At 37.3% G+C, this 27,173-nt stretch overlaps 1 protein-coding gene across 1 annotated transcript in view; it reads left to right on the top strand.

Annotated features, from left to right (window-relative positions):
• The window catches only part of UNC13C (unc-13 homolog C), a 591,483-nt gene that overhangs the window by 206,738 nt on the left and 357,572 nt on the right, over positions 1-27,173 (top strand). Inside the window, 3 exon segments of the mRNA XM_036844585.1 lie at positions 4,423-4,642; positions 16,220-16,447; positions 17,398-17,539. Of these exon segments, the coding sequence (XP_036700480.1) occupies positions 4,423-4,642; positions 16,220-16,447; positions 17,398-17,539 (590 nt within the window).

The following is a 27,173-nucleotide window of genomic DNA, read 5'->3' as shown; positions in this document are numbered from 1 at the left end:
TTCCCCCTCCCTGTGTCCTCAAGTCCATTCTCTACATCTGCGTCTTTATTCCTGTCCTGCCCCTAGGTTCTTCAGAACCTTTTTTTTTTCTAGATTCCATACATATGTGTTAGCATACAGTATTTGTTTTTTCCTTTCTGACTTACTTCACTCTGTATGACAGACTCTAGGTCTATCCACCTCACTACAAATAACTCAATTTCGTTTCTTTTTATGGCTGAGTAATATTCCATTGTATATATGTGCCACATCTTCTTTATCCATTCATCTGTCGATGGACACTTAGGTTGCTTCCATGTCCTGGCTAATGTAAATAGACCTGCAATGAACATTGTGGTATGTGAATCTTTTTGAATTATGGTTTTCTCAGGATATATGCCCAGTAGTGGGATTGCTGGGTCATATGGTAGTTCTATTTTTAGTTTTTTAAGGAACCTCCATGCTGTTCTCCATAGTGGCTGTATCAATTTACATTCCCACCAACAGTGCAAGAAGGTTCCCTTTTCTCCACACCCTCTCCAGCATTTTTGTTTGTAGATTTTTTGATGATGGCCATTCTGACTGGTGTGAGGCGATACCTCATTGTAGTTTTGATTTGCATATCTCTAATGATTAGTGATGTTGAGCATTCTTTCATGTGTTTGTTGGCAATCTATATGTCTTCTCTGGAGAAATGTCTATTTAGGTCTTCTGCCCATTTTTGGATTGGGTTGTTTGTTTTTCTGATACTGAGTTGCATGAGCTGCTTGTAAATATTGGAGGTTAATCCTTTGTCAGTTGCTTCATTTGCAAATATTTTCTCCCATTCTGAGGGTTGTCTTTTCATCTTGTTTATGGTTTCCTTTGCTGTGCAAAAGCTTTTAAGTTTCATTAGGTCCCATTTGTTTATTTTTGTTTTTATTTCCATTTCTCTAGGAGATGGGTCAAAAAGGATCTTGCTGTGATTTACGTCATAGAGTGTTTTGCCTCTGTTTTCCTCTAAGAGTTTTATAGTGTCTGGCCTTACATTTAGGTCTTTAATCCATTTTGAGTTGATTTTTGTGTATGGTGTTAGAGAGTGTTCTAATTTCATTCTTTTACATGTAGCTGTCCAGTTTTCCCAGCACCACTTATTGAAGAGGCTGTCTTTTCTCCATTGTATATTCTTGCCTCCTTTATCAAAAATAAGGTGACCATATGTACGTGGGTTTATCTATGGGCTTTCTATCCTGTTCCATTGATCTATATTTCTGTTTTTGTGCCAGTACCATATTGTCTTGATTACTGTAGCTTTGTAGTATAGTGTGAAGTCCAGGAGCCTGATTCCTTCAGCTCTATTTTTCTTTGTCAAGATTGCTTTGGCTATTTGGGGTCTTTTGTGTTTCCATACAAATTGTGAAATTTTTTGTTCTAATTCTGTAAAAAATGCCATTGGTAACTTGATGGGGATTGCACTGAATCTGTATATTGCTTTGGGTAGTATTGTCATTTTCACAGTATTGATTCTTCCAATCCAAGAACATGGTATATCTCTCCATCTGTTGGTATCTTCTTTAATTTCTTTCATCAGTGTCTTATAGTTTTCTGCATACAGGTCTTTTGTCTTCCTAGGTAGGTTTATTCCTAGGTATTTTATTCTTTTTGTTGCAATGGTAAATGGGAGTGTTTCCTTGATTTCTCTTTAGCCATTTATTTTAGAGTAATTTTCAGCTTTGGTAAACACGTGCCCATATCCCCAAAAATCAAGAATGGAAAAACTCATTATCGTTTTTTTGACACTGGGGATATGTACCCTGTAGTGAATTACCTAGTGTTTTTCTCCAGCTTCTACAGTTCTCAAATGTTATGGTTTATTCTAATGCCCTATTCAATTGATTTTCAATGTGCTGTCTAGTAAATTTTCCATGTTTCTTCTTTTTGAAATTAGCTTCACTTCCGCTTTTCATGAAATGGACCATCCCTCTTTAACCAAACCATCCCAAATCAAACATTTCAATGAAACCTTCTCAGCTGTCTTTCACTTGCTTTCCTTCAGCCTATTTAATTTTTTAGCAAGTGGTCCTTATATTTATTACTCCTACTATAGCCTAAGGATTTAGAGCACTGAATATATGTCACTTGAATTCAATAAAATGAAAATGGACATAGGGAATTAAAGTGTGCTCATCATCAAATTTAAATTATGCAGATAAATTCATGTCCAAAATCAACCCCTTGCCCAACTCTGCTTTCTAAATTAATATGTATTTCTCACTTGCGTTCAGTAGCAGACTGTTCTCTTCCCGCCCAGTGTTCCAATGAGTTAGAATTGTTGTTTTCCCCTAAGACAACAAATTATGCAATCGCAAATATACCTAAACTCCATTCCTATTTTTTGAGCTCAACCAAAAATTCTGTATTACACACACACACAGACACCACATATACACATTACACGGTCCTCCAGCCCCTCAGCTCAGCTAGAACATGAAACTGTCTATGGAGAGCTGATTGTAAATCTGTTATGCCAAGAATCATTCAAGTCACTTTGATGATATTGGATATCACTCTGCTAGGCAGTAAATGGGAAACAAAGATGCATAATACATACTTCTAATTCTAAAAGAACTCTTAACAGTTCTTTTCAAGACAAGACATCTTCATTATGGAATGAAGCCAAGAGATTTATTGGGTCAGACTATCTTTATTGAAAAGTGATGGATCTACTTGTTCTGTCTATACAAACCCTAACACAGGGGTCTTCTACTTGAGAAATTCCCATAGTTTGAACATACTGTTGCTCTGTAGACTCACTTGAAATATAAACAGCTTTGATCAGCCCCTCATGTAGTAGCAAGGCAGGATCTTGCTGTTCAAAGGCTAGAAAAATGTTTTAGTAATGCTTAACTCCCTGGTAGGGAACCTCCTTCCACCATTAACAAACATATTCTGGGAAAATACATAATGAGGGGAATGTATTAATAAAGGGAAATATGCTGTTACCGTACTATGGATTTGAAAAATAATGACAAGTCAGCCATTTCAACACTGTGGGAAGATATTCTGAAATGAGATTTAAGGATGATTAATGCAAAATACAAGTGCTTCCTTTTTAGCGTTGCTTATCAGCTAGACTCCTACAGGATTTATGTAAATAACCATTCATTATGCATCAGGTAGTTGTGAGAAGTTATTTGTAATTGTAACTTCAGAGAGTGCTAGTCTTTCTACCAGGACATCACCTGCACAGTGGGATATGACAATCAATTGGACAGACACATCCAAACAAGTCTCCACTATCAACACTAATACTTAGTATTTTCTTAGTGTTTGAAGTCTGTGGACTATATTTGTTACCATCTCACAGTTTGATCTTCTTTGATAATACGGTAGATAGGTTGTACAGGAAAGTGAGGATTAGAGAGTTTAAGTCTCTTCCTAGATCACAAGGCTCTTAAGTAACAGACATTCATTCATTTCACACACAAAAAATGTGTTGTACCTTTACTATGCCCAAGGACAATGATAGGCACTGTTTAGGCACTAGAGAAATAGGGAAGAGAGCTCCTGCCTTCTGAAGCCCATTTCATATGTCACACGATGGGGCCTGTGCTCGGGAACTCGGGCCTCCTGGCTCCTCGTTCAGTGCTCACTCTACCAACAGCTTCCATGTGCTATTAAAAATTATCTACCTTTAAAATATAAAGCACCATGGGAGAGTGCCACAGTTAACCTTTATCTACTACTAGGGCTTTCTTATCAATTAGGTGATGAGCTCCTTCCTAAGGAACAGGTGATGAAAGCAGTTCCCTGTGGAAAGATCTACAGAAGAAGTGTACTTTGGGACTGGGGAGGGGTGTAGTGTTAGAGAGGGTATAGAATCAGGGAGATGAGGCCTGGGTAGAATATAAAAGAGGGGTGGGAGTGTTTCTAGAGGGTTAAAATCAGCATTGAGAATATTTTCCATTACTTCATAATTTTACCAAGAACAAATTTAGACCAAAGATAGTAATATAAATTCCTTTTTTTTTTTTTTTTTGAATTGATGTTTCCTGAACACCTATCTCAAGCCAGAGGCTAGGTTAGGCTCTGAGGATAGAGCCAGCGGTGAGAACTATGGTCATCATCCTTGCCCTCATGGAGTTCACAGGATAGAGGGACACAGTCATTATCAAGTAACAAGAGCTCTGTGCTGCCATGAAAGAAGCTTACACAGCAGGGAGCCCAGTCCAATATGAAGATTAGGGAATTCTTTGTGTTCAAAGAACTGAAATGGGCCTTAGAACACTGAACAAAGAATAAGTGTGCAGAGTTATTTTGATGACTGTCCTCACTTAAATCAATAATCAAGGGGTCCCCTCAAAATAGCGTTTTCAGGAAAAAGTGATAAAATGGTTTGTTTTTGATGAAATTCTCCAGATCCACTGATATGTCTCGTGTCGGTTACTTGTCTCATCTTCACAGAAAATACATGTCTTCAAGAAGACTTTGCAGGCACTGATCTACCCCATGTCCTCCACCACCCCACACAACTTTGAGGTCTGGACAGCTACGACACCTACCTACTGTTACGAGTGTGAAGGGCTCCTGTGGGGCATTGCCCGGCAAGGCATGAAGTGTTCAGAGTGTGGAGTGAAGTGCCACGAAAAGTGTCAGGACCTCCTGAACGCGGACTGTTTGCAGAGTGAGTACTCGGTTAGGTGAAGAAGCAGGTGTGCAGAGCTGGTCTTACCCTATGCATTTTCAGCTCTTGCTAATTCTCAACAAATCCTACTCACCCCCCGCCTATTCATTCACACAAAGATATACATACTGCCCGCCAAGTCATGTAACTGATTGTGTCTTCCTACACTGTTGACCTTGGCACTTTCAGATTCCTCAGAATAACTACCTGGAGTTCAATGGCACTCGGACCAAGTAGAAAACTTCACAGTGACTTCCAATCTTTGTTTTCACTTTTATCTCATAATAGCCCCACATGGTCAGTGGGAACATGTAAAGTCACATTCCTCAAACAGGGGTTAAGACACACCCCTGCGATGACAGCAACTGGAATTCTTTTCCAAGCCTACTTGACACCTGCCTTCTGCAGGCAAGAGCCATGCTCTTTTGCAGCCCCTGTGCAGCCCTTAGAATTGGGAGGTCTTGTATTTGATGTCAAAGACAAATCTAACTTACCAGATAGGTGACCTTGGGCAAGTTTTTCTAACTTCTCGGCTTCATTTTCTTCCACCAAATAAATAAGAATAATAAAATTTACCTCAGTGGGTTATTTCGAAAACTAAATGAAATAGTTGCTGCTAAGAGTCTGGCACATAGTAGATGCTCAATGAATGTTAATCGCCTCTCCATTCTTTTACATTTCTGAATAGGTGCATGTCACTTTGACTTTCATGACAGGTTATCTTAAATTTTCCATTTCCAAAAAAAAATCCTTTATACTGGTACTTTAGATTAGGTCCTGAAATGCCAAAACATCATACTCTAAAATACATATTATTGGCTTTTCACTGCTGGATTTGTCTGCTGACCTTATATAACTAAAAAAGCACGGCTGAACAAATCTATTTAAACATGGATTTTCATTTTCAAATGATCTTTTTCACATCTAAATATTGTCCCCTTTGTTCATTCTTTATAGGAATGCAGTCATTGTAAGGTACATAGGTTGCCTGAAATTGAGGGAGGACAGAGGAAAATGTCAAAATAAAGATTGAATCAGAAATGCTGGCACAGCTGGCTCTTGCAGTAACAGTCACACATACTGTACGCTTTCCTCTACCTGATCAGTATTCTCCCTACAGAGTCAGGTCAGCCTAAGACTGTTAATGGTAATGAATGTGTTTTTTGAAACAAAATAGTACCCCTTCTTTGAAAAATAAAAGGCATATTTAGGAATGAGTGCTTAGAAGAAGGCAGATTGACTCAATATTACTCAGCCAATTTACTTGCAAGAGCTCATAATACAATTAAAATTCAGTCTGCCTGTTTAAAAACTGAATTGTGAACAGGCATCTTAAGAAACAATCACATTAGGGCAGTGACATTTTGAGAAAACAGATAGGAAAAATATTGCCATCTAGAAACAAATGGCTTGAGTCCCTTAAAGAAAAAAAAAATGATGCAGATAATACCTAAGAAATGAGTTCATTCTTCTTTAAGTCTTTCAGAGAAGAGAGATGCCACCCATTCATTAAACTTTAGAAACATTTTCATAGTCTATTTCCATTTCTTGGTATTATTTGGTATTGGTTAAATACACTAGGCGAGCTTTGCGCTGAAGTTATTCATTAAAATGCACATGTAAATTGGAAGAATCAAAAACAGTGAAGAAAAAATGAGGGTAGACATGTATGCCCCAGGAAAAGGATATTTTCCTTGATAACTCCTCCTTATTTTTCCCTAAAACCCGTGTTCTCACCTTGAATGGAAAGAGGTATTGCTAATACATGAATTCAACTTCATCGCTTGCCACAATAACTGTCAATAAAATTTAAAGTTGTCCCTACAAAATCAGTGACATTTCCTTAAGAAATTTCTCTTTTCATTGCTTTAAGCAAGAAATTTGCAATGTGACACCTTGTGTGAAATACTTTCATGTGTGCCAAAATTGAAAGAAAATGAGAGAATAAAAAATTAAGAGAAATCAGAGTTGGAAAAGACAGCTAATACTGCCACTTGTAAGCCCAAGGAAGTTCTTTGATTTCCTTCTCCAAATGGTCATTCAATTTCTGTTTGAGCATCTACAGAGAAAATTTAACACCTTGGCAGGCAGCTTAATTTATGTTAGAAAATTCTAGCTTATAAAATAAAATTTGAACCAACTCTTGCCTTATAGCAAATTCTTTTCATTAGGCCAAATCTGACCTTTGGAGAAAATATTTAATAAATTGACTTCTATCATATATGATAGTTTTTCAAATACTTGAAGATAATAGTCTTCTTTAGGTTTCTAGAACCCTCATTATTTTGCTAATTCTTTTCTGAAGACATTGCAGTCTGTCATCGTGCATACACACATACACTCAGAATAAAACAAAAGGAAAAATAAGTCTGCATTTGGGTCTGCCTAATGACCTGTACAAAATAAAGGGTATTTAAAGTTACTTCAAATTAATTTGAGTTTGGTATTTCAGTCCCATCAAGTCTTGGGTCTGTGACTTACACACTTGCAGTCAAGGGAAATTAGACCAGGTGATAATATCCCACTCACTGTTCTAGTACCTCGGTGCAGAGATGCATGGAAACAGGTTCCCCAAACAGCATCATCTCAGCTCCTGTCTAGTTGATTCTACTTGGTGGTTTCTACACTTCACTGCCTTCCTGGCCTGAGGCTAACAGCCATGTGAAGTGGAAGGTAGGAGCAAAGGATAGCAAAGGAAAACATAGCAATGCTTGAGAGAAGAGCACTGATCTGTCATACCCCTCCCTGTTCCAGGCCAGTAGCGGTGGATAGAGTTCACCTATTTTTCTTGAATTAACTCATTTCTGTCGTGTTATTTGAAAATACATTTACTCTTTTTTGGAAATGGCATTTGGTGATGGAAGAAATGGCATTTGGTGACACAGCTAATGGAGGAGCGGTTTCTGACCCTGAATGATATTCATGTAACCTATAAGGACCTTGCCAAAACAGTTATGGTGGCACTTTTAAACTAGGAAAAAGTGAAAAAAAGTGTATGTTGGCTGGGTTGAGGTTGTATGCAGAGTGAGACATATGTCAAAAGAGAGATCATATCTAAAATATTTTCCTTGATTACCTTTTTACAGTAGAAAAGAGATAACTTCAAAATCAGAAAAATATGCAAATAACCACGGAGCCCAACCCAACTGGCTAGCACTTTCTTAGACATCTCCAAAAAAGAAATCCCAGAGTCCCACTGAAAAAATATTCCGCCTAGTTTTAATTCCTAACTGGAAATTTCAAGTTATCTGCATAAAGAGAGAAAGTATTTCATCAAGAGTTCAGGAAAGCAGCATCTTGTGAGATGTGCTATTTTGTTCTGTGTTTCCCACTGACATTAAGTTAAGCTTACGTGCACTAATTATTAGCCATTGCGAATTCGTAACATTCACAAAGTCTGGCTAGTGCACTCCTGTCTGCAAACTAGATACTGAGTTTTTTTTCATATTTGTGCTACCACATTTGCAACCACACTATCTTAAGACGGTCAGCTATTTGTATATGTTGAACAGCTATGGGTGGGAGCGTTATTCTGGGCTTTCAGATCTAGAAAGAAAGTAATCAGTGTTGTCCCTGGACTCAGACATTTTTTCTAAAACTTAACTCAGGTGAATAGATGTAAACACATATGTTGGAAACTTCTGACATTCTACTCTGTCAACAGCAATTATGCAAAGTACGTTTATGTTATGAATATACTTAGGAAGCTTAGAAATAGGATTTTGTGTATCTACTGCTATAGGGTGGAGACCAGTCTTTGTTTCCCCATAATTTAGCACACATTTAAGCACAGCTAGCTGCATAATAAATGTTGGGGAAGCAACAAATGAGGGCATGTGAACACAATTAGAAATAGCATGAAATGGTTTAAAGATCATCCTTCCATAGAACCGTAGATCATTAAGGGAGCCTTTGAGATCAGTGGATTGGAGAACCCGATCTACTGATTTTACTTAGTTCAGACAGTTCAGTGTCTTGTCAAAAAGAATCAAATGGTAACATAGGTAGGGTTACAACTAAGGTCTCTGAACTCCCAGCCTAGTGATCTCTCCTAATTTATAAACAAATATGCAAAGTGGACCCTAGGGGGAAAAATGGAAAGTTGTTAAATTTTATCTCCAGTGCTTTCCCCCCCTCCCTGTCTTTTAGACATTCTGTGCTGCCCAGACCTTGGCTTCCCAGCGCTCCCCATCATGATGACTCCTCAAGGCCTCCCTCTATGACCAACCCACCAAGCTCGGGGTATACCCTCAGTCCACCGTCTCCAATCACAACTCACTCACTACACTGACCTTTCAACACTAAAGAGGAAATGATTTGATAAGTTAATTTGGATAAAAGTGGAATCAATAGTTAAGTTAGCTTAGTACAATGGTCAGTTCCTTAACCCAAAGGAATAACTTTATAATGGAGCATTTTCAGGTTTTGGGATAGGGTACATGGGGCACAAAAAGGGTGAGTATGCCTTACATAATGTCACAGAAGTATTCTATGTAACCTAAGCGAAGGCTACCTATCTATCTATATACATTTTTTTCATACTCCTGAACTACTTGAGAAAGATCTGGCTTCTAATCCTGTCACTAGTAGAGTTTTTTAAAACCTCTCTGAGCACCATTTTCCATATATGTGAAAATAATAATACCTGTCAATGCCCTCCAGCTAAAGACCACCAGGAACACGCCTATGGTTTTAAAAGTTCAGTTTATTCCCCATCACTTCATGGAGAATGCACACCAGGGTGAACCACAGGGCATCTCAGTAAGAGGGCATTAAAAAAGCAGAGGATTTCTCTTGATCGGGTTTGCCTTGAAGTGAGAACAATTCTGTGGTTGTGTACATTAAAAAAAAGAATCTATGAGGAAAGCAGAGTGAGGCTAATAGCTGTACTTAGTAAAGAAGCAGTAGTCACTCATATTAGGAGAGGGATGTTTGGTATTTTGTGGTTACACGGTGACCTGGTTTTCATCTGTGCTTAGAAAAAATTATAGAGTGGCCTTGTTTGTCTTGCTTTAAGAGGGACCATGTGTGAGGATGGTGTCCTATGAGAGTCCTTATACCCAGCTGGAAAGCATTACTGCCTAGTGGTGAGCGCCAGGCCAGCTTCTAGCCACAGTGTGAACCAGATGTGTCAGCTGAATTTACAGGTGTCAGAGGCTATTTTAAAAAAAGAGAAAAAGAAAGAAATCCTATGTTTAATTTTTTCTTTTTTTTCTTTCTTTCTTTTTTTTTGAAAAGGATATGAAGAAATCTATGTAACTAACAGTGGTGAGACCAAAAAGATCTTTCCTCTTCCAATCTCTCCCTTGCTTCCTTCTTTTTTCTTTACATAGTAAAAATGTTTTTGAAGTTGCCCCCCCCCCCCACCTTTTTTACAATTAATTTGTTCCCTTAGAGCTTATAGATAGTTCTGGACTCTGAAATGACTGGGAAATTTTGAGAAAGTGAGTATCTAGATAACGCTCATGGGATGGAGTTTTGACGAAGAATTGTGAGAGTGTATTCCTGATTTTGTGGGGGGGTTTTTGGCAGGCACGTTTCTAAACTTGTTCTAAAAGTTTGCATTTACTAAAAATGGGATGATCGAATCTGGTGGGGTTGATATAGTGGAAGCAGAGGAGAAGAAAGGTTGTTTTTCTTTATTTGGGGCTGTAGGCTTAACTGACAGTGAAGCCACTTTATAGAAGGTGGCAGTTCCTCAAAAGGAGGCTCCCTGCCCACATTCCCCACCTCCAGGGGTGGGAGATGACGCGCCGCTAGATCTGTGCTCCTCCCGTTACTCTCCTGTTAAGCATCAGTCCTTTGTTGTTTGTGAGAAATCGTGTGGAGTGTGCGGCTTTGATCTTACAAGAAAAAGGAGGCGGCTGACTTGAAGACGGGGGAGTCTGGGGCTGTTCCTTGAAAGATTGAAGGTATGTTAAAAGAGGAGGGTTAAGATCATCTTGGTTGTAAAGCAACTAAAGGGAAAGGGTAGCAAGTGCCAACTACATGCCCACCTACATGATTTCATGGGAAAGAAAAGCAGAGGTGTTAAAAGCAAGTCCACCTACATGGTTTTCCTGGTTAAAAAAAAAAAAGAAAAGCAATAAAGTTTCTCATACTAGACGCTCTTAGGGAGACACGTGCCTCAATATCAGACCCTGAGTGCGCTTTCCAGGTTTATTAACCACCAGCTACCTCTGGGTTCACCAGCCTCAAACACAGGTAAGGGTTAATGGATGTTAATAATAAATTATTATTATTGTTGTTATTAGTATCTTCTGCAGTCTCTTTGAACTCTGTTGTCTTTTATCTTCAAGCACTTCATTGACTCCCATCTAGTAAATAGCTACAAAGCATTTAGCCTGTGGCAGACACTGAGCATGGCACTGTCCAGGGAAAAGTTTTCAGGGAGTTGCTTCACAGGGAAAGTAATTATGAAGCTCAGAACCCTAAAATTCCTCGTTAATGTGAAATTCTTTAACAAATGCTTATAACTTCACCTCTTAGACATTCTGAAATCCCTACACTTATTCAATTGTTATTATTGAAACTATATGCATTATCTCATTTAATCCTTACAATGACCCTGTAAAGGAAGACACTACTATTCTTTCCTTGTGTTTCTCAGATGGAGAAACTAGGGCTTACAGAGACGAATTAACTAGCACAAGTTCGAATGGTTAGTAAGTGGCAAATCAGGATTCACACACAAGGCTCTGTTCTGCTATATCCAGAGCACCATGAGCACCGTGCTTTCTTGCCTTATTTAAAAGTGATTGTCTTGATTGATTTTTTTGCATTTATAATTGGATTTATGCCCTTGCTTTACGTTATTAAATTCATGAAGTATATATGCCAACCAAATCCAAATTCTGCTTTATAATGCTGGGCACCCATTTGTTTTCTGAAAGTCCCAAATCTGAAGCTGAGGGCCAGGTGTATTTTGTCTCTTCATAAAATATATTCCACAGCATGTTTATCATTTTAGATAGAATTCATTCTTGTTTCTTCCAGGATTTTGACCTTGTGGTCACAGTGTGCAAGAAGTTTATAGCACATTAAATTAAACCCAGAGCCAATTAAATACTCAAATATATTGTTTCTTTTTTAGATTCCCCCAATAAACATTTTATCTTCTCTATTTATTGAGTGTATCCTATTTTCCAAGCAACGTGTTAGATACTTGGAATACACATTTACTTGTGGTTGGCCTTGAAGAGTAGTGTGTGTGTGTGTATATATATATATATATATATATATATATATATTCAGGTAGTTGTGTCAGTGTTGGTTGATAAATATTGAAGAATTCTGTGAGGCAGTTCCTTGAAATCAGCCATGCTAGGAGTATTTACACCACAGAAATCTGCTAATGCTATTAATCAAGTTTGGCTTTTGTTGTTCAGCTTTTTTCCATGGGGGAGGGGAGAAAACGTGACCACTGAATTTAGAAAGCCTGCATTTCTGTTAAGGAAGAGATAAGATCACATGCTGAGAATGGAGAGTGATGGCTGCGGTAGATGACTTGAAAAGAGTAGGAATGTTTTAGAACAGCTGTTTGGAAAAATAGGAAAGAGAAGAGACTGAGACCACGGTGGAATCATACATTTGTTACATGCATATAGATAATTATTTGGAAGGAAAACTGAAATTGTAAGTTGCCATGTAAAAGTGGTGAAACTGACTTTTATATGCAATTTACATGCTTTGGGTAAATAATAAAAATGAAAGAAAATGAAGGTTTCTAGTTAATTGGATGTTCCATTAAATTAGGTGGAAGGGAGCCATGTGGGATAAGTCTGCCTCTGTCTAAGGTTGAAATCTCTTGCAGTTTTGTTGTGCATAATTGTATTAATCTGTCAATTAAGTGTTTTTATTTATTTATTTTTTTATTTATTTGTTTTTTTATCTTTGGTTGCTTTGGGTCTTTGTCAGTGCGCACAGGCTTTCTCTAGCTGCGGCAAGTGGGGGCTACTCGTCGTTGTGATGTGTGGGCTTCTCATTGCGGTGGCTTCTCTGGTTGCGGAGCACAGGCTCTAGGCACGTGGGCTTCAGTAGTTGTGGCACACGGGCTTAGTTGCTCCGCGGCATGTGGGATCTTTCCCGACCAGGGCTCGAACCTTTGACCCCTGAATTGGCAGGCGGATTCTTTTTTTTTTTTTTTTAAGTTTTAGGGGATATTTTAATTTTACTTATTTATTTTTGGCTGTGTTGGGTCTTCGTTTCTGTGCGAGGGCTTTCTCTAGTTGCGGCAAACAGGGGCCACTTTTCATCGCGGTGCGCGGGCCTCTCACTATCGCGGCCTCTCTTGTTGCGGAGCACAGGCTCCAGACGCACAGGCTCAGTAGTTGTGGCTCATGGGCCTAGTTGCTCCGCGGCATGTGGGGTCTTCCCAGATCAGGGCTCGAACCCGTGTCCCCTGCATTGGCAGGCGGATTCTTAACCACTGCGGCCAGGCAGATTCTTAACCACTGTGCCACTAGGGAAGTCCCTAAGTGTTTTTAAAAGTAGCAAAGATGCATTCCATTTGGATAATGTATTACTCTTTTCTTTTTTTTTATGATCCAGAGCCTGATTTTTTTTTTTAACATCTTTATTGGAGTGTAATTGCTTTACAATGTTGTGTTAGTTTCTGCTGTATAACAAAGTGAATCAGCTATATGTACACATATATCCCCATACCCGCTCCCTCTTGAGCCTCCCTCCCACCCGCCCTATCCCACTCCTCTAGGGGGTCACAAAGCACCTAGCTGATCTCCCTGTGCTATGCAGCTGCTTCCAACTAGCTATCTACTTTACATTTGGTAGTGTATATATGTCAATGCTACTCTCTCACTTCGTCCCAGCTTACCCTCCCCTACCCCCGTGTCCTCAAGTCCATTCTCTTTGTCTGCATTCTAGCAGCTTCATTGAAATACAGTAATATGTCACCAGAGATCAACAATAAAGGAGATCAAAAGAGATATTACACAGTGAAAGCACTTGGTAAAGTATGTATTACTCTACCAAGTGCTTTCACTGTGTAATATCTCTTGATCTCCTTTATTGTTGATCTCTGGTTGACGTACTACCATTAGAAGAATAAGATGAGATATATAGGTTCCATAAATAACAGGGCAATGAAAAGTCATTGTAGATGAGTTACAAAAATTATGAATTTGTCTTGTATCCCTGAACTAAATAGATCTACTTTGAATCATTTTCTTCAGATCAAAAATATAAAAGTAGAACTTAAAAAAAGCTATGTATCTTTTCTAGAAATAACAGTTAAAAGGCTCAAACATAAGTCTCTATTAACTTGCTCTCCTAGATTGGCGATTTCACAATTTATGGGTCTGTATGTTGTCTGTACATATTGAGTAGATATTCTACTCCAACATCAAAAGCATTGGTGAATGATTTCAAAGCTAATTGTCAAGCTTTCCTAATTAATTCCTTAAAAGAATTCAAGCGGCAGTTGTTAGGTACAGAGATTTGGTTTCTTAGGAAGAAAAATCTCTTGACATTCCAGCCTTTAATTTGGTAGTTATTACTAGAATGAACATTTATTATGTGGATGGCAGTCAGCTGGCTCTTCCTGAATTTAGAAAAATAATCCAAAGTACATTTAACTCTTGGGAAATTTAACACACTTTTCTAGAGCTTTGAGGGCATAATAGTCACAACAGTAATAGTTGTTTAGAAATCCGGGGGAAGTCAACATTTTTATGACACTTTGAGCATTCTTAGAATGACCTTTACAAACCAAACTTTTGAGGCACTTTGAATCTTGTAGGTGACTTTTTCAAGGCACTGCTGTTCTTTCTTTTTAATGAATATTCCAATACTTGAAGTAAAATATGCCTTTTGGGGAGTTGTAACTATATAGTGTGACCTAAGCTAATTTTACCATGTAGAATTAATGTTCTGTGGAGCTAAACCATTACTGACAAATTACAAAAATGCTTAATTGCTTAAAGGTGCACAATTCACAAATGTGTAGCTGTTCGAGGGCATGCTTTAACAGACGACTAGGGCACTTAGAATGTCCTTTCAAATTACATCTTAAATGGAATACATTAATTTTTAGTATTTTTTTAAAATGTGGTATAAATTCTCAAAGGTTAAAAAAAAAAAGGTAAAGACAGGGAAACTGCTCTTTCTGCCAATAGATTTTTCATCTCTTTTAGTGTACTCTAATTATACCTTGATTACTATGAATGTATTTTTTCTACTTTAGAAAATAAATGTTTTATTTTCAAATAAATGAAGATGTTCACTAAAATACTGCTGTTAAATTTTAGATGAATTTATTACGAGGAAAGTTCAGAGTTGACTTTTTGTATTTTGTCCTAGCTTCTGTACTTAAATTGGGTATAACATTCACAGAAGTAGACTCAAAGGACATTACTGAGGCTATCCTTTGTGATAGGAATTGTACAGATAAATTATCATATTCAGTCTCTAAACTCTATTAGTATGCTTATTTCAGAAATACAATATTTCAATAATACAAGTTGGGCAGTATTTACAGTCATGAAGATAAAAGTTGGAATGATTACCACCTATAGACACAATTTTCTTCTTCTTTTCATTATATCTCAGTTGCTTCTGTATCAAACAGTGTTTGGTTTCAGCAGCGACAGTTCCTATAGACCCTGATACATGGGCTTTTGCTTTCCTACTTCAAACTCAGTAAGGAAACATGAGAGCTGGAATCAGGGTCCACTATTTGCTTGTGGAATACTGAGCAATGCAGAGGCCACATAAGACTATCCGGCCGGTAGTTGGAGAAGGTGAGGGACCCAAGAATTGGCTTTTGGAAATCCTTCATTGCCAGGATTTGTGTTATAAACAAAAGTGCCCAGAAAGTTGAGACCGATCATGAAAAAACAATGTCTTAGAAAACAAAACAGAGTTTTGAGTAGAAAGTGAAAATTCAGCCTGTTTAAAACTATGGCCATGTCACAGAATGAGAGTTCAAGTCTGTGGTCCATGAGGTAGAGGTAGTCCAGCCCAGTGGTTTCCACATCCTTTTTAAACAGCAGAATTACTTTCATTCCAAGTAAAATTTTACCCTATATTTCAATATAACAAATAGTGGTGGTATTTATTTTGCAGGGAAAAATTTAAGCTTTTCATTATGACAAATTTCATCAATTAAAAATAATTAGGTACTTTAGATGAACACAAGTATTTGAAATATTGATTTTCAAGTGACGTTTGCTGTATGCATCCAGTCTGTTTCTCAATCTTGTTTTGGTTACTCGGTGAGTAAATATGTGTGGTATATAACAGATTTGATTGTGTGCGTTCCTTTTGGTTTTGAAATTTGTTTTTAAAAATTCAAACCAAATATTTGCACAACTGTAATTCAGTTCAGTAATACAACTGAAAAAACTGGGATCGTGGAGGTCCATTTCCTTGCCAGTAACACAAGGGCTAGTCTCAACATAGAGCTTGTTCCCCTGATATTTTTTGAAAAAGCCACCCTGACTCCTCACAATGAAAGCATTCATTCATTCTCATGTTCTTCCTTTTTTTTTCCTCCCTCTCCTGGTCCCTCAAAAAGTAACTTCATGTATATGTACATCACCGTTTATTTTTCTATTATAGGAGCAGCAGAAAAGAGTTCTAAGCATGGTGCGGAAGACAAGACTCAGATCATTATTACAGCCATGAAAGAAAGAATGAAGATCAGGGAGACAAACAGGCCAGAGGTGTTTGAAGTAATTCAGGAAATGTTTCAGATTTCTAAAGAAGATTTTGTGCAGTACACAAAGGCAGCCAAACAGAGTGTACTGGACGGGACGTCTAAGTGGTCAGCAAAAATAACCATTACAGGTAAAAATAAGTCTTTTTTAAAATTTTCATTCCATATTGAGATTTTTATATGTCTTAGAAATCACTGCTACTAATAGTTATAGGTAAGATAAATAGAATTTTTCAATCTTGTTAATATTGAAGTCGAATTGGTACTTCAAATTTCTGAAATGTGTACTAGATAATTGAAATCATTTCAGTCTATGTCTTGTTCTAATCAAAAGCTCTTCAAGAGGAAGAAAGTTCTATTTTATAATATACTCATCAATACGCTGCAGTTTACAAGAGACTAGTTTTGTTGCTGCCTGCCACTGATAAATGACGAGTAGCCAGTAATCTCTTCAGTCAGTTTTTCTTAATGAGAAAACATATATTGTTTTATTTACTCCTGGATCGATATCCCTCATTCATTTGATCCTTGATTCGGCAATTTGAGTTTAGTGATGTCTAATAACTTGAACTTCTGAAGTTGCTTGTAAGTAACAGCAACTGCATATTGTTACATGTTGATATTTACCATGCCTTTTAACTTACTCATATTGTATTCAAAAGGTAAAATAAAGAAGCTTCTATTACTGAGTTGAGTTGATCAATACTGACAGTAAATTCATAAATAATTTTAAATCACAGACCTTTGAATTACATTGGGTAATTTGCTTATTGTATGTGCATTCTCATTTATCTATACATGGTACAGTGATATATGAGTATATAGCTAATATGCATATGTATGTATACCAATACTGTTCATTACAGGCAAAAGCAAATATTCATCAAAGGAAGGTTTTAATGTTCTGTGATTCATTCTTTTATTAAACATTTTGTTAAGTCCTGTTGCTCATGAAAATGAAAGCAATGGGGTTGCATTGCAAACCAAGGGGACAACGAAATAGAAAATGTTTCCCTCATTATCATTTTTTTTGTTTCTGAGGAAATCTTTATATTAAAAGTTTGAATTTGGTTTATTTCAGTGGTTTCTGCACAAGGCTTGCAGGCAAAAGACAAAACAGGGTCAAGTGACCCATATGTTACAGTTCAAGTTGGAAAGAACAAAAGAAGAACTAAAACCATTTTTGGAAACTTGAATCCAGTATGGGATGAGAAGTTTTATTTGTAAGTAAATAATGAAACTATTACAAATATTAAAATATTTCAGGATAAATTTAAGACAGGCATGCAAAATATGCAAGCAGTAATTATCTCATATTTTAATTGTATCTATGCATAAATTATAAAAAATGTGAAAGTAATTTTATGAACTCAGTAACCTCATAATATTTATTATTTATTCTTCATCTTGGGAAGCAAGTGAATTTAAAAAAAATATTACAAACAAAAAAGTTGGCACAGCTAGGGTGAGTTTGCAGGAGAACAAAAAAGAAAGATTATGACCCAATATAGTAAGGAATTTACAAGCTTGATTCAGCAATAGCTTGACATCTGAAGATTGATGACTAAAGACAATAGAAAGATTTTGGGCATCACCTGGCCCATTACAGCTACACCAGCCTGTACTGATGAAATTATTGATGATAACTTTTAAAACCTCTCATTTTCCATAAGGTCATTTATTTTTAAACCTCTTATATCCTGTACCAAACAGCAAGAAATCATTTTTTTGTCAAGGGTTCTTTTCTTTCTATTACCCCTTCTTGGAGAGAGGTAAGGTAACTTCCAGTTACCATTTGGTAGAAATGAAAAGCCCTAACTGTGAGTTTAAAGGCAGACTGTTCTTTTTCTTTCCTTCTTTCTTTGTTAATAGTTTAAACATGGATCTCATAAACATGCTAAATAAGCAGCCTCAACACATACAGCTTGTTTGGGAATGTGGACAAGAGTATATATAAAATACAGAATTTCACATGTATATTGGCTGATGAAGGGAGTGTTAAGAAAAAGGTGTGGAAAATCAGTTGGGACCCAATAACAGAGAGTACCATGGAAAAAGTTAAGAGCTTTCTATGATTTCTACTTCAAACTGCTGGGAGAAACCATTTTAATATCTCTTTGTTAAGAGAAGATAAGAAATCAATTGATAGTCATAAATTCTTATTCCTAAGGCAGTCAAGTAAGTGAATAAAGTAGGATAACGGCAACAAAGGGGAAGGACAAGGACTGTGGCAAACTTGAGAGCAAGTGACTTGGGAAAGAGACAGCTTCCACTGCCATGCAGTCCTGCAGCTGCGGTGCAGCTAGTTTCCAGTTTCTTAGGAGAAGCTGGAGATGTGAAAGTTTAAAAAGAACTTTATTGAAGTATAATTGGAAAAAAAAAAAGTCTACATCTTCATCCTGTACAATTTAAGTTTTGACATATGTATACCCCATGAAACCATCACCACAGACAAGAAAATGAGCATATCTATCAACCCAAAAAGGTTCTTTATGCCCCATTGAAGCCATCCGTCCTGACTGCCCCCCCATGCCAGGCAATCACTGGCTGGCTTTATGGTGCTATAGAAATTTTTTTTTTTTTTTTTTGCATTTCTACAATTTTATGTGAATAGATCTTACAGCATGCGTCCTTCTTTTGTGTGGTTCTTTTCACTCAGCATAGCTGTTTTGAGATCCATCCACGTTGTAGGGATGAGCAATAATTTATTTCTTTTTATTGCCAGGTAGCATTTCATTGTATTAAAATATAACCGTTTGTTTACGCAGTCACCTTCAATGGCCAGTTGGTATGTTTCTAGTTTTTAGCTATTAAAAAATAAAGTTGTTAGGAGCACTTATATTTGTATGGACATATGTTTACATTTCTCTTGAATAAATACCTAAGACTAGGATAGCTGGAACATATATTAGGAGCATGTTTAATTTTTAAGACTCTTCCTAAGTGCTTGTACCATTCTATATACATTTTCACCACCTATGTATGGGAATTCCAGGTCATACAAATCCTTCCAATGTAAGGCCAGTCTTTTGGATTTTAGCCATTCTAATACATGTGTTTTGTTATCTTATACTGCTTTTATTTTGTATTTATCTAATGACTAATGATTTCAGGCATCTTAGAATCTGTTTATATGCTATCCATGTATCTTCATTAGTTAACTATCCAAGTATTTTGCCCACTTTTATTTTTTTGTGTTTTTATTTGTATAAGTTTTATATTTTTATGTTTCACACGTTGGTCTATGATACATTTTGATGTGATTATTTTTAATGTGGTATAAGTTATAGACCCAAGTTCTTTATTTCACATATGGAAATCCAATGGTTCCTGCACCATTTTTTGAAAACACTATCCTTTCTGTACTAAACTGCTTTTGCACCTTTTATAAAATTCAGCTTTCTGTATATGTGTGGAGATTATTTCTGTTTCTGGATTTTTTATTCTGATCTTTTTCTCCATGTATATGCCACTACCACATGGTCTTGATTACCATAGTTACACTTTATAATAAATAAAGTCTTAAAATCAGGTAGTGCTAGCCCTCCAACTTTTTCTTTTTTTCAAAGTTATTTTATCTATTTTAGAACCTTTGAATTATTTTCATGTGAATTTTTTAATTGGCTTATCATTTTTCACACAAAAGAAAGCCTGATACGGTTTTGATTGCTTTATTGCCTTGACTAAGATTTCCAGTATAATGCCAAGTAAAAGTGATAAGAGCAGACATCCTGGCCTTGTTCTGATCTTTTATGGAAGACGTTCCTTTCTTGATTAACTGTGATATTAGCTTTGGGCTTATTGCAGATGCATCTTTTCCAGTTAAGACAGCCATCTTCTACTTCCAGTAGGCTAAGAATTTTGATCAGAAATCAATGTTGCATTTTGTCTAATGCTTTTACTGCATCTATTGAGAGAATCATATGATTCCGAATGTCATTTTTAAAACTTTACTTGGCCGATATTGTTCCACTGTCTTTGTGTTTGCCTCGCTTCCTTATTTTCAATGATAAATCTGTTGTCTTCTTTGTTACCGCGTACATGTCTTTTTCCCCCCATAATTGCTTTTAAGGTTTTGTTTTCTTTACTCACCTGTACAATTTGATTACAGTGCGCCATGGTGTAATTTTCTTTGTGTTTCTGGTGCTTAGGGTTTATTGAGCTACTTGGGCCTGTGAGTCTGCAGTTTTCTTTAAATTTGGGGAAATTTTGGCCATTGTTTCTTTAAATATTCTTTCTGCCCCTGTCTTCTGGAGATTTCACTTATACATATATTAAGCCTCTTGAAGTTGTCCCACAGGCCACGGATGCTCTTATGTTCTCTCTCCCTCTCTCTCTGCCCCCCTTTCTTTCTCTGTGTTTCACTTTAAATTATTTCTATTGCTAGGCATTCAAATTCACTGACCTTTTCTTCTGTAATGTCTAATCTACTCTTAATCCAAGCCACTGTGTTTTTCATCTCAGACATTTATTTTCCATGTCAGGGAGTTCAAATTGAGTCTCTGTATCTTCCATATCTCTACTTAATTGTTTTAAAAATTAAGATGTTATGGGGGGGGGAGGTTCATAGGAAAATTGAGGGGAACGTGTAGTGATTTCCTGTGTACCCGCTACCCCCACGCATGCACAGCCTCCCTCCATTATCACCATCTCCCACCAGCATGTGGGTATATTGTTACAATTGATAAACCTACATTGGCACAAGATAATCACTCAAAATTCAGAGTAGACATTACCTTTCTCATAGTGTTTTACATTTTATACGTTTGGGCAAATGTATAATGACATGTATCCATCATTATGGTATCATACAAAGTACTTTTTCTTTCTTTCTTTAAATTTTATTTATTTATTATTTTTTTTTTTGGCTGTGTTGGGTCTTCGTTCCTGTGCAAGGGCTTTCTCTAGTTGCGGCAAGCGGGGGCCACTCTTCATCACGGTGCGGGGGCCGCTCTTCATCGCGGTGCGTGGGCCTTTCACTATCGCGGCCTCTCTTGTTGCGGAGCACAGGCTGCAGACGCGCAGGCTCAGTAGTTGTGGCTCATGGGCCCAGCTGCTCCGCGGCATGTGGGATCTTCCCAGACCAGGGCTCGAACCCGTGTCCCCTGAATTGGCAGGCAGATTCTCAACCACTGCGCCACCAGGGAAGCCCCCAAAGTACTTTTACTGCCTTAAAAATCCTCTGTGCTTCATCCATTCGTTCCTCCTCCCTCGCCAAATCCTTGGCAACTACTGATCTTTTTACTGTCTCCAAAGTTTTGCCTTTTCTAAAACGTCATATAGTTGGAGTCATACAGTATGTAGCATTTCCAGATTGACTTTTTTTTTTTCATTTAGTAATATGCATTGAAGGTTCCTCTGTGGTTTTTTTCAGGGCTTGATAGCTCATTTCTTTTTCATCACTGAATAATATTTAATTGCCTTGATGTACTAGAGTGTTTTTATTCATTCACCTACTGAAGAACATCTTGGTTACTTCCAAGTTTTAGCCATTATGAATAAAGCTGCTATAAACATTCATATGCAGGTTTTTATGTGGACATAAGTTTTCAGCTCCTTAGGGTAAATGCCAAGGAGTATGAGTGCTAGATTCTATGGTAAGGGTATGTTTAGTTTTGTAAGAAACTGCCGAACTGTCTTCCATAGTGGCTGGACCATTTTGTGTTCTCACCAGCAGTGAATAACAGTTCCTCTTGTTCCACATCCTCTCTAGTGTTTGACATTGTCAGTATTTTGAATTTCGGCTGATCCGGTAGATGCGTATGATACCTCGTTTTAATTTGATTTTCATTTGAGACGATCTATGTGGAACATCTATTCATTTGCTTATTTGCAATCCTGTTCATTATCTTTGGTGAGGTGTCTGTTAAGCTTTTTGGCCCATTTCTTAATCAAGTTGTTTATTATTATTGAGTTTTAAGATTTCTTTTAATATTTTGGATAATAGACTTTCATCACATGTGCCTTTTGAAAATACTTTCTCCATGTCTGTGGCTTGCCTTCTCATTCCCCTGACATTGTCTTTCTCTACTTAGCTTTCTGATACATGCAATACTTATAACAATTGTTTTGATGCCCTTGACTGACAATTCTAACATGTGTGTCCATTCTTGGTCAATTTTGATTGATAATTTTTTTTCCCTTATTTTGTGTTGTGTTTTTCTGCTACTTCATGTGCCTGGTAATTTTATATTGGATGACAGACTTTGCAAATATTACTTTTTAGTTGCTGGATACTTTTGGTATCCTCTAAATATTCTTGAGCTCTGTTCTGAGACACAGTTAAGTTACATGGAAACGTATAGTTCTTTAGGTAGGTCTTGCTTTTTAAAATTTGTTAAGTGGGAATGAAATAGCACTCAACTTCAGGCTAATTATTCCTCAGTACTGAAGCAAGACTCGTCCATGTCCTCCGCCTACTGACTCGTGAATGATAAGGTTTTCTTGTCTCTGCAGTAGACACAAGCACTATTTCTAGCCTTGGTGAGTGTTGGGCACTGTGACATCTAATTCTTTCAAGGGTGGCTTTTAACCTGGCTTTGGGTAGTTTCATCACATGGGTGCACTTATTACTCAGCTGATTGCTCAAGATGACCCTTTAGCAGATTGTTGCTTTCTTTCTGTTCAGTTGTCTTCTTTTTGATAGTATGTATGCCCCGTGACTTCTAGCTACATTGGCTTTTTCAGATTTTCAACTCTGTCTTTCCAACTCAGAGAGTCCAGTGGACTCCACCTGGGTTTTCCCTTTGCACAGTGGCCTGGAAACTCCCTCAGGGAAGTAAGCTGAAGTAATGGTAAGGCTCACCTTGTTAATTCTTTTCACCTCCTTGAAATCACTGTTCTTCTTTGACAGATCTTCAGTATATTGAGAAACAAAGTTTCATATATTTCGCTCACTTTTTAACTTTTCATGTGGGGGGAATCTCTATTTCCCCATTACTCCCTCTTGACTAGAATAGAAAGTCTGGAACTTTGAATTTAATTGATAAGCAAAACAAAATAAAACAGTATGAAAGCCAACACAGAACATGTCAAACAAGGTACAACCTCTGGAGGTATGTGAGCCATAGATTTTCAGTTGCAATCTATGAAATAAAGCATCCATTTAAAGAAATGCAGTAGTAGAAATATTCTAGTTTTATAATCCTGCAAAGGACCCCCTTTGACAAATCAGCTGAATAATGATAAGTACATGAATATGAGGAAACTTCCCAAGACCAGGGTAAGGTCCACCCAAAAGAACTAGATATGACAGTGCCCAGTATTCAGTCACGTCAGGAATAGTGTTTGTTCCCACTGGACAGGCTAGAAAGATTCATGGTTCATGGGCTGAGTATACTGGAATGGATAGTGGAAGCATGAGTTATCAGTATTCTAACTGGCAGTTTTTCATGTAATTTACTGTATACCTGTTTTCCTTTTGATAGGAGGCACCAACAATACACGTATTTTTAAAACAGCATCCTTTTCAAGGAAGAAGAAATTCAAATTTAAATTTATTGCACCAGGTTGTACATATAATATATATATATATATATATATATATATAGCATATTTTTCACGTTTTTCACTTTACTGACAAAATATTTATGAGCTTTAAGTGAAATCATGCTCACAAATATTTTCTATATTTTCCTTCTAGAATATCAAAAAGTAAATGCCTAAATTTTCAACAGTAATTAATTTTGTTGCCAGTTACCTGAACTCCAAGATTCCACTTTTATTATCGCTGTTGTATATCACTGGTTTTAGAAATACTATTTTGAATCTACCTGTGCATCATTTCATTTGACCATGAAAATGGTGTGAAAGTTGCAAACTTATCTTCCTTTATAAGGAAGGAGGAAATGAGTTCATAGTGAATTTATGTGCAGATTTTGAAAAATGCGTACATGTCGCAGATGAACTCACCCAGGCCTCCCACTACCTTGACAGTTCTGCCCTGTGAACCGGAGTGTAAAAACGTATCCTGACATTCTGAAAATAGGATGGCTTATTCATCGTATGGCTTTAGTTTGCATTTTGGGCAATTTGCTTCAATTCTGAGCTTTAGCTTTTCTAATATGGAGAAAATGGGATAATATGTACTTCCCAGGACTGATATATTTGTTGAGATAATGTATGTAGAGCTTTTGTCACTTGTTAAGCATATTCAAAATGGCACTTGTACTTTTATAATTATTAGCATTAATAACATGATCACATCCTTTGTGCCAAGATTCAGGACTTAGAACAGAAATGGCAGTAATACTTTCATACCGAAAAGGTTCCAACCTGGATAGTGAGGCCAAGAGGAGTCTGATGAACAAGGTGCTGTAGGAAGGCAGTACTGCTGAAAGAAGCATTTAGAAAATTGAAACTGGGCGAAGTTTTGAGACATGGTTTTATCCAACTCCCTCATTTTACTGATGAGAAAATCAAAGCTTAGACAGGTTATAGTAGAGCCAAGACTACAAAGCAGCCCCCTATTGTGAAGGCAAAAATAAGATACAAGTAGAAATAAAGAGGTGTGTCTTTTCCCACATTCAGACTCTTCCTCTGGAAAAAGTGCACTTGACCTGAACCAGGCAGGCAGTCACAAAGCTGGTAAGACAAAAATGAAGATGAAGTAATTTTTCAATTTTTTTTGTTTGAAAGCCTAATTGTTCCCCCACTAATGGCACTTGGATGCCCTCAAAAGATTAATACTAAGTAATTTCAATTTTAATTTTACCTCTCTTGCCATGGGTTAAAAAAAGAAGTTTGAAATTTTAATCTTCAAAAGACTGTGGATGTGTGATTCTAGAATGCGGCACTGTGGACAGTGTTTACAGAGAACAGAGACATGACCAATTAAGCCCTTGCGGAAATGTGGGGTAGGAGGGGTTGTAAACATGTGTAATTTTTAAAATATCACATGAGAATTAATTACGCTAATCTATATGAAAGCACTTTGAAAATGATGTAGTGTTATGTAAATCTAACGTGCTCCTTATCTTTGCTCTTGGATCCTAGTAAGTTATGGATTCGATCATTTCATAATTAATTATGACCCAATTTATTTTCCTGTGCTACAATTAAAGAAATGGTTATGCTTAGCATAAACCATTCCCTCAGGAGGAAAAGGAGTCAGTCTCTCCCAGTGGGTTCTAGAGAGAAAATGGCAGTATAGCCTGCCCATTTGAATAAGACATTTTGTAGTTAGAAGACTTAAATTTTATATATGTGTTGATACTATGCTTTCTAGAGAACTCTACAGTTGATCCTTGGTGCCTCACTTTTGCTAACATAGGAAATAAAAACAAAATATGCTGATTCCCTCCTGGAGGGGCAGTAGGAGGTATGTATTGGCTATCTTTTTTTGATTGGTGTCAGTATTAACCATTGGAGTAAAGAGTTATTTTAATAACAGAGAGTCTAGTCAATACAATGCCTGTGGTAGGAGTGTGGACACACCCTCATTTGTTCATGGTGGTGTTGAATAGGCACGGCAGTGGTGTTTAAACATTCTACTCGTGTATTGACTGAACAACCAGCTTCACTTGCTTTGTGGGGTATCAGTTAAATTCCACCCACATTTCCTGAGTGTCCTTTATATGCAAAGCACTGTACTGGGTCCATGGAAAGTACTGACTTGAGTAATTTCATGTTATACCCAAAAGCTGTCTGGCCTTCAAGTTTATAAACCTGAGTTCCAGAATTGTTCTGGATCCAGCATGCTTCTTGACCTCCAGGAAACCCCTCAACCTCTTTGAATCTCAGTTTCACAGTGGGCATTGTGCACAAAAAGTATTCCCCACCTTGACTCAATGAAGTTATTGTTAGGAGGTAGTGTACACGAAAGCTCTTTTAACACATGAGCACCCAAAATTCATAATGCTGTTATTTACAGAGGTGTGATTGCCTTGGCCCTTTGAAGCATATGCCACCCATGTTGCATTCACAGCTACCCAGATGGGGTGGCACGCTGAGTGCCTCAGGCCCAAGGCTCTCCACTGTGCCATGTGCTGCTCAGCCCAGGGCTGAGTATGAATTAAGCATAAACTAAGCTCCATAGGAGATAACATTTAAATGCTACAGTTAAATAAAAATGTCTTCAGAGCATGGCAGGTTAATATTTTAAAATGACAGCCTGAATGTAATCAAGGATTTGATTTATTGCCTGGATTGCTAGTGGAGGCCTTTCCTGGGCTACGTGGGAAGGGAGCATTTCCTCAGTCATCTGAGCTAGCTTACAATGATGCATCAGGAAGTCATTTGTCAAGAAGATAGTCCCATGATTGTCTAAAGCAAGAAGGAGTTTAGTCACACTTTATGGGCTTACAAATTTGTTTACTTATCATTGTCTACATTGTGAATATGCCTGGCAACAGGAGGATATAATAACCAATACTGCCTTTCACTTAGTAAACGAGGTTGAGCCATTACTCATCCATATACAGCAGAGCCAATAGACTAGCACCTACTTCATGAATAATTCATACCAGAACTTAAGGGTTAATAAGGAGAGGAAGGTGTATGGAAAGAGGTCTGGACAGAATTCAATGAAGTATGAACTTAGGGCCACCAAAAAGAATTGATTTATAGTCAACAAACCATAAAATTTTGGATCAGGACAGATCCTTGGAGATAGCGCTGTGATATTCTATAGGCTGAGATACAGAGGGCCATATACTTAGTTTTAAACTGAGGATCAACTAGAATTCAAACAAAATCCCCCAAATCTTTAGGGAGCAGTTAAATTGCAAACAGCAAACTCTTGGGGCGATGGGGTCTATTCTGTAGAGATCCCTCTTGGTGGGAAGAAAGGGTCTGCATTTAAACCGGTCCATAGAAAAGGAATTAGGAGGAAACAAATTGTATTACAGAAAGCCTTTG

This window comes from Balaenoptera musculus, chromosome 2 (assembly GCF_009873245.2).
Source record: "Balaenoptera musculus isolate JJ_BM4_2016_0621 chromosome 2, mBalMus1.pri.v3, whole genome shotgun sequence".
Classification (NCBI taxonomy): Eukaryota; Metazoa; Chordata; class Mammalia; order Artiodactyla; family Balaenopteridae; genus Balaenoptera; species Balaenoptera musculus.
Note: the sequence above shows the minus strand (reverse complement) of the source record. Positions and strands in the feature narration are given on the sequence as shown.